This window comes from Lithobates pipiens, unplaced genomic scaffold (genome assembly GCF_037356315.1).
Source record: "Lithobates pipiens isolate NorthernLeopardFrog02 unplaced genomic scaffold, aLitPip1_a1.2 Scaffold_30, whole genome shotgun sequence".
Taxonomy (NCBI): domain Eukaryota; kingdom Metazoa; phylum Chordata; class Amphibia; order Anura; family Ranidae; genus Lithobates; species Lithobates pipiens.
The window spans coordinates 99660501-99669820 of record NW_027507791.1 but is presented as its reverse complement, the minus strand read 5'-3'; the positions used below and the strand labels follow the sequence as shown (position 1 = coordinate 99669820).

Genomic DNA, 9320 nt, shown 5'->3' with positions numbered 1-9320 from the left:
TCTAAACATTAAACTTGAAATATGCATCTTAACGTCCTAATGTGTATGGACACATATGATAACATTGAGCTCTTTCTACAGGCAAAACACAATTCATGTAGAAGCAACGTTTTTAAAGCCAGTGTGCCCAGAGCGTGTTCACTAAGCTCAGCGTTTAATAGTAGAAAAAATAAAAACTTCTGGTCTGCGTTTTTTGATTGGAGCAAACTGGCATAAAAAAACGCTAGTCTCCTAAACTAGCTGCATGCAAAAATGCTCTATATGAGCATTTTTTTTCTGCCAAGGAAACTGACCTTTTTTAAAGCCCAGTGTGCAAAGAGCCTAAGCTCTATGTCTCAGTGGAGTGAGTTATAGCAGTGTGTACTCATTCCTAGGATATTTAAATAATGTATTTATTTATTGCTATCTATCCCCAGGGGGCTGCAGTGATATTTTATATATATATATATATAACAAAAAGTTACTCTACATTAATGTTTCATCCCCCCCGAGAAAGGCCAGCTTATTCATAAAAACCAATAGGATAACGAGGAGAGACTGACCCATCTCATCCTACTGGAAGATCGAATCGTCCTCTCATCTCACAGACAGAGCGACTCAATGCAAAGTGTGCGATGAATTCTCTCATTTCACCAATACAGTCAGATGGATTTAAACAATTCTGTGGCTGGTTGTTATTGCAAAATATTGCTGCATAGTATTTATTATTGTATTTCCGAGGATATTAGATATAATAGATAGCTGGGTCAGTGGGTGGATAGATAGATAGATAGATAGATAGATAGATAGATAGATAGATAGATAGATAGATAGATAGATAGATAGATAGATAGATAGATAGATAGATAGATAGATAGATAGTTTCTATAATGTTACCCTCCCTGGTTATGTCCAGCTCACAATTGTCATTTCCTCCTCCTAACTGGATATCCTACCCATGAAATGAATATTGCTTTCTAATGATGTTTATTTTCTGGGAATGGAAAGACAGCATCTTTGCATCTTCTGGGACAAACAGTAATGTCTTCATTTCCCTTCCAGTAATCAGACACAGATACCTCCACACACCCATAAACAATCTGGGAATGTTCCCTACCACATAGGATGAGAGAGAGACTTCCAACTCCAACCCAACCTGAGCCCAGCTAACCCTTCCTGTGCTGGCCTGGAACATGTATCATTCTTACATTCGAATTATTATTATTATTATTATGACGATTATTATTATAATTGCCGGTGCTGAATCCAAAGATTTGAAAGGCTGGTTGATTGCAATTAGCTGTGCATCCTAACATCTTATTTTCAAATTAAATAATATAATTACAAATGGAATTGATACTCTGACCACAAAATTAACAAAGAAGCAAATAATATTGCAAACTGATTTTTCTTCTAGCATTATTACTAAAACCAAAAAAAAAACATGTTCTTTACAATAAAGTGACAAACATATATTGAGTGGGTGGTATGTGTATATATGTGCGTGTATGTATGTATGTATATATATATATATTGGGGCTGATTTATTAAAAGACTTGTGACTGTTTACACAAAATTATAAGACTAGCGGATAAACAGGTAATTGCTTTCACATGATTGAGATCTTAGTAAATCAGCCTCTTATATTGTGCATGTGTCAGTATATATATATATATATATATATATATATATATATATATATATATATATATATAAATAATCTATCTATCTATATACAAGTCTATATTATATATAGTATATGCATATATAATATTTATTTATAGATATGTAGATATGTAGATATGTACATATATATATATATATATATATATATATATATATATATATATATATATATATATATATATATATATGTATACATCTATATCTATCTATATCATAAATGATTTATTCATATATCTATATCTATCTATCTATCTATATATATGTATGTGTGTGTTATCATATAATTAGTAAATCAGCACAGTGTGTGTGCAAGCAGACATAGATATTATACATAAAAAATCGATACATATTAATAGACACATATACCATGTATATATATATGAACATATATTTGCAGAATGTATTTTCCTGCAGTTGCATTGTACACTATACTGGGATGGAAGTTATACAGTATTAAAATCACTCACACTTACATAAGTGTAATGTGACCATAAGGTGTCAGGGTATTTGTCCTGTGGCCTGGAAGGAGTTAATCCTATGAGTTTGGGGACTTACCGCCTGTCAGAGGTGAGTGTCCCCTCCTGTAATCCGCACTCCAGGTGCAGAGCATGCTTGGAAGGGATTCCTCGGACAGCATTGACACACTCACTGCTCCCCTGTCTGTCACAGCAGGCGCCCAATGGAGCGGAGCCTTTTTCCGGGGCCCGCCCACCGGGGGGCGTGGCTTGTCAGAATGACAGTCCAGGCCAGCCCTGCCCAGCCCACGTTGTATTAGAGGGAAATACAGACAGTTCCTCCAAGTCAGGAAGGTCCTCACCTTTAATTCCCGGATCCCTGCTATCAGCCGGCGCTGGAAAGCCTCCTGTAATCCTGGCCTGCTCCTTCTCAATCCCTACTCCTGGGCACCCAGGGAGCCCCCTGAGCTCAATGATGGGTAAGTGGCACATCTAGGGGACTGAGGTCTCCTTCCTAGACAAGTCCTGTCCCGGCACTGTACACGGTCCTGTCCCTACAAGCACGTTCAGGATCATTAGCAGGAGGCATGCAGGCGGTGCGATCACTGGAGCCTTCATTAACAATGATCTGCCAGACAGTGCTGTGTGGGGTCACTGAGCAGATAGGACTGCGATTAACCCCTGTGCTGCCAGGGAGGTGAGGGACTCTGGCCACCCCATTCATCTGTCCTAGGGGGGCTTAGTGCTCTTGGTGAAAGACTTTGTCATGGTGGACAGTGATGGACATGAAGCAGTGAGAGATGCAGCAACCTATCAGATGGAATCTTTCATCGCTTCAGTGTAGTGAGAAAAGTGGAGACTCATTTCTGATTGGCTGATGTATTGGGTGTATTTGCTTCTTGGGGTCCAGCAGTTTTAGATCAGGACTGAATATTTCCTCATTCTTACTGACAGTCAGTGTCAGACAAATGGGGGGATTTACTAAGGGGTCAAACAGATTCTCATAGTGTGTGTGTACTCATGTAATATATGCATGCATAAATGTATAATACGTGCATATATATGCAATATATGCATATTGTCTATGTTAAAAAGATAACGTGTATATATAGAGATATAGATCTGTATCTCTATCTGTATCTATCTATCTATCTATCTATATATATAATGCATATTGTCCATGCTAAAACGGTTAAAAAGATAATGTGTGTCTGTCTATCTATCTATCTATCTATATATATATCTTTATATATATATATATATATATATATATATATATATATATATATATATATATATATATATATATATATATATATAAAATGCATGCATAAATGTATTATATATATATATATATATTTACAATAGACAACATAGACAATAATGCATATTGTCTATGTTAAAAAGATAACGTGTATATATATATATATATATATATATATATATATATATATATATATATATATATATATATATATATATATATATATATATATATATGTGTATAATTGTATATTTTAGCTTACAGGATACTGGGATGGAAGCCATACAGTATTAAAATCATTTGGACAAGGTCTGTGTCCACTTTAATCACCCAATCACGTGCAAAGCGATTTAAAAACAAAAACAAAACACCATTTAAAGTGAGCACAGCTTAACCTTATTTACTGAAGATGGCCATACACTGTGCAATCTGATTGTGCAATCTACCACCATCTATGTAGTACAAGGATGCAGCTGAATGGATTGGGTAGGTATGTCTTTATATTACAGGTTTTGCAAATGTAAAGGAGATGGTGCAATCTGATTGTACAGTCCCCTTTAGGGCTTCCATCAGCCATGTATAACAAGGGTACACATGGAATAGGTAAGTCATTATATGATTGTACAATCCCCTTTAGATCTCCACCAGCTATGTAGTGCAAGGATGTAGCTGAATGGATCGCATTGTAGATGTAAAGAAGATGGTGCAATCTGATCGTACAATCCCCTTAGATCTAGCATCATCCATACAATGCTCTAAATAGAGTAGGTATGTCGTTGTACAATCAGATCGCACAGTGTATGTCCCCCTCCCTCCATGTATCTGATCGGTGTCCTCTCCACCCACAGAGCCGGCGTTCGGTGAAGTGAATCAGCTCGGAGGAGTGTTTGTGAACGGGCGGCCTCTCCCCAATGCCATCCGGCTGCGGATCGTAGAACTGGCCCAGCTGGGCATCCGGCCGTGTGACATCAGCCGCCAGCTGCGGGTCTCCCATGGATGTGTCAGTAAGATCCTAGCCCGATACAACGAGACGGGCTCCATCCTCCCCGGGGCCATCGGGGGCAGCAAGCCTCGGGTCACCACCCCCACTGTGGTCAAACATATCAGGACCTACAAACAGAGGGACCCCGGGATCTTCGCCTGGGAGATCAGGGACCGGCTCCTGGCCGATGGGGTGTGCGACAAATACAACGTGCCATCGGTCAGTTCTATCAGCAGGATCCTGAGAAATAAGATCGGTAATTTGTCCCAGCAAAGTCATTATGAGCACAACCATAAACAGCACCCCCATACCACCGCCACCTACAACCATATCTACCCCTACCCCAACCCCATCGCTGCTGGAGCCAAGGTACCTACCCCCCCTGGAATGCACTCTATGGCTGTGCACAGGACATGGCCTTCCTCACACTCTGTCACTGATATCCTGGGGATTAGGTCCATCACAGATCAAGGTAAGTGCCCCCCACTAGTCACTCACCCCTGTCCAAAAGACAACACATCTATGGGCATAACATCATGTAACATCCCAATTTATATTTATATATATACAGAATATAAGTGTGTGTACTATAAATATATTTCATAGAAGTAGATGGATAGATATGAATATATGTATGTGCTATAAATATATTTCATAGAAGTAGATGGATAGATATGAATATATGTGTGTTCTATAAATATATTTTATATATACTAGAGAGAGAATATGAGACAGAGAGATAGATATAAATACAGTGCAATAGATAGATATAGGTATCTCAATACATAAAAATAAAAATAAAAAAATCGTCATAACAGAGCAAATATATATTAAGTTACACACAAAGGCTTTTTTGCTAAAGGAGTCGTACATTTTTACAAAAAACAAAAAAAAGTGTGAATATTATTTATCCAGTTGTGTAAAAATCATTCGCACATGATTGAGTAAAGTGAATAAGAACTTTCTTACATGATATGATAATGGAAGTAAATAGACACTTTCTTACTGAAAATTCTCAACTCATTTAGTAAATCAGCAATCTTTTTTACATATAGGCCAATAAAAAATGATGTATTTAGTAAACAAACTCTTTTATGTAATATATACGTATGTAGGTATTATTATTATACAGGATTTACAGGCATACCCCACTTTTAAGTACACAATGGGGTTTATTTACTAAAGCTGGAAAGTGCAAAATCAGGCTCACTTCTGCATAGAAACCAATGAGCCTCTAACCCCATCTTGTTCAATTAAGCTTTGGTAATAAAACCTGGAAGCTCATTGGTTTCTATGCAGAAGTGAGACTGATTTTGTACTTTCCAGCTTTAGTAAATAAACCCCATTGTGTACTTAAATGTGGGGTATGCCTGTATATAGCGCCAACAGTTTGCACAGCACTTTACAACATGAGGGCAGACAGTACAGTTACATTACTATTCAATACAGGAGGAATCAGAGGGCCCTGCTCATTAGAGCTTACAATCTAGAATATATATATATATATATATATATATATATATATATATAAAAGTGTATGTGTGTGTGTGTTTCTGTGTTTTAAACACATTCATTTGCTTGAATTCACAAGTAAACATTTACTTTATTCATTTTTAACATTCCATATATCAATAAATTGTATCTATAAATACATAAATCTACAATATAGATGGTAATTCATTTTCTAAAAACATTTGTTCATTGTGCAGTCAATACCTGTAATCACTGAGATATACAAATACACAAACATTACTGTTAAGCAAAAAGTAGCAAAAGAAAGTTTAAACAAAGATACATTTTAAATAATTTGGTGTCAGGGGTTCAGCGTTCTATGAAGCACATCCTACTGATCCTAGTATAGCTATTTGATAAATGTAATAGAAGTAACACAACGTATCTCATGTATGTGTCCTCCTTAAATACAGCAGTAGTGTTGTGTTGTTCCATTATTTAGCAGCCATGATTGCCCCATGTCAGCACCAATAAAGTGACTTTATAAAATGCTTCCTATAATTGCAGCTTGGAGACTCCAGTGGTGGGGTGGGTGAGAGGTGGGTGAGAGTAGCAATGGGCACAGCTGACAATGCCACAGATAAGTGCCCTGCCAGCCCACGGTAGCCAACTAATTGCCCAGTTAATTCCATCTTAATAAATCATAATTAATAAATGAGAGAATAAATAGGCCATCCCTCAGCCTGGATCTGGAGGAGAAAAAGCATTTCACTTTTGCTAAAAACAGGAATTTGTCATCAGCCTAATGCCTGCTGGAAATTAAGGAAAAGTTTCACTTCTTGAGTTTGTGCAATCAGCCTAAATTTACCCAGACAGGAAGTTCAAATGTCAGATAATTGGTTTCATTCTTAGGCACAAAGTACAACCTCTGGGCATACTCAGAACAGAAGGAGAGAATTGCTGTTCACCTAGAGACTCATTTTCTGCTTATTTTCTTCCTTCCTAATCCAGGCAGGGGATAGGACAGGCTAGGAGCCCTTATATACCAGCAGAATGCCTCATTGACAAGTGCCCAGGACAATAAGTGCCCCTTCTGCCTAACTAAACCCATGCCTCTACCCAACAGGGCCCTCTCCATTAGGCTGGGCCTATTAATTGCTTCATTAGAGAAAGTCCTGTTTACACTGCATCCTACTTTCCTCTAAAGACACACAGCCTCCTGGAGAAATATACAGATTACCATTTCCTGCAATGATGGTTAGAAAAGGCCCTCACACTGGAGAATTAGATTACAAATTGGGAATGTTTGTAGATCCCTCTAATGGTTTCCTCTTTTATTAACACCACATTGGCAGTCAGGCCTTAGAGGGGACTGTCTGGGTTTGTTCCTCTGTGTCTCAGCTTTGTGCAAGAAAGATTCCTGAGCTCTGCTCACTGCCCAGGACTACTGCTGCTGGGACTGCTTAGATCATTAGCTTTTTTTTTACGCCCTTTGTAGCAAAATTGCTAATTTATTGGCCGAACCTTGGTCTGTGACACAGGACAGGGGAAAGTGTGAACTGGTTATAAAGGCTGCAGGAGGGGGACAGGAGGGGGGCACATGTATCAGACATGGTGGGGGCACCACATACAGTAAGGAAAACACAAAAGGCAATATTTATTTATGTATATTGAGACATGGTTAAATATTTATACACGTGTTACATATATATATATATATATATATATATATATATTGCACATATATACACACACACATATATATATATATATATATATATATATATATATATATATATACACACATACATTTTGCAGTATATTGAGACATGTTTGAATATTTGCAGACAGTTATATATATATATATATATATGTGTGTGTGTGTCTGTGTGTGTGTGTGTATGTACATAGCAAAAGTATGCTTTTTCCACTTAGTAAAAAAATAAATATATATGTATACACACACACACACACATTTTGCAGTATATTGAGATAGGTTGAATATGTGTTTTATATATATATATATATATATATACATATATATATATATATATATATATATATATATATATATATATATATATATATATATATATTTATAAAACAACTGTGTGCAAACATTCAACCATGTCTCAATATACTGCAAAATGTGTATATGTATATATATATATATATATATATATATATATATATATATATATATATATATATATATATATATATATATATATATATATATAATGTATTCAACACAGGCCAACATAGCAAAAGTATGCTTTTTCCACTTAGTAACCAATATTTAAAAAATGAACATAGAACCTCATTGGACATTATTGGAAACTAACTTAGCTGGTCCATTTCTCCTAGATCAGTCCTATCTATATATTTCCACATTTAATTTCAATTTAGGACATCTTCATGTCTTTTATGTTCTTAATATTAAAATCTTTTCAAAGTGGTTAAAGAACATCATAAAATACAGGGATTTCAAGGCTTCATTTTTATTTTTATACCTAAGTAAAAAAAAAAAATACAGAAATAGAAAAAAAAATTGTTATTTTTAGCCCAGAACAGACTTTCCCTTGTAATCTCACAACGCAATGCTCAGTAAGTAGGAGGACAAATTGTCTCCCCATGCTTTCACATTTTTCCCCCCAGGTTGTTTGTTAGTAGCGATTACCTTTGCACTACCAAATATTTTTTAAATATATTTATAACTTTAATTATTTAATTAAATAAGCCAAAGTGGCCACATATGCACATGGCTCTGCTTTAAATAGATAAAATCGCAAAATGTTGTACATTGATGTAGATGAGCATAATAATTCTTACTGATTTATAATAAAATGTAAAAAAATGAAATAAAAAGTCAACTATACAAAGCAGAAAATGAATCAAATAATCCACTAAGGCGAGTTCACCTTATGCAGGCTCCCTGTGTATATGACCGGTTACAAATCATGAAGGTAATCAGTTCGGCGAATAGATGGTTTTCCACTCACCGGGTCAATCTGTTCGCCAGCAGCGAATCGGCAGAGCTGAGCAGCTCTGCCAGTGGGCGCTCCTGTGGAGCTGGTGGTCCTGTGTCCTAGTGGTTTGCACACAGTAATAACATTAAGATTAATAATAATATAGGCTGGATTGGCTCTTTGTAACCTGGTTTCTGTACTTACCTCACTGGATTTTGAATTCACGTTGTAGGTAGTTTCTATATTTTACACTTTTTATTGATGTTTAAATAAATGATCACTTTATGCTGCTGTTACCATGGATTTATGCACTTATTTATGAAAGTATAATTGCGATCTTGATGGTTAGACTAATCTTGAGCTTCTAATTCATGTGCCATGTTGTGATCTATTCTGCCCCTCTTCTTCTCTATGGGAAGTTGTTGCTTAGTAGCTGCCAATCTGCTGATATCCAGGGTTCAGTGACACCGGTTATCTCTATGGCCTCTATAATATATAAAATCTATAGAATCTCTCCACATCTTTTTCTGCCA

General features: G+C 36.2%; 1 protein-coding gene across 2 annotated transcripts in view; it reads left to right on the top strand.

The window, feature by feature from the left end:
* The first annotated feature begins 2425 nt into the window (after window positions 1–2425).
* The window catches only part of PAX9 (paired box 9), a 63042-nt gene continuing 56147 nt past the window's right edge, over window positions 2426–9320 (top strand). Inside the window, exons 1-2 of one of the 2 annotated variants that reach the window (XM_077464685.1) lie at window positions 2426–2599; window positions 4233–4838. In XM_077464685.1, coding sequence (XP_077320811.1) covers window positions 2593–2599; window positions 4233–4838 — 613 coding nt within the window. In that variant the 5' untranslated portion in view covers window positions 2426–2592. The remainder of the gene's footprint in view (window positions 2600–4232; window positions 4839–9320) is intronic. The other variant, XM_077464684.1, reaches the window with a different exon arrangement.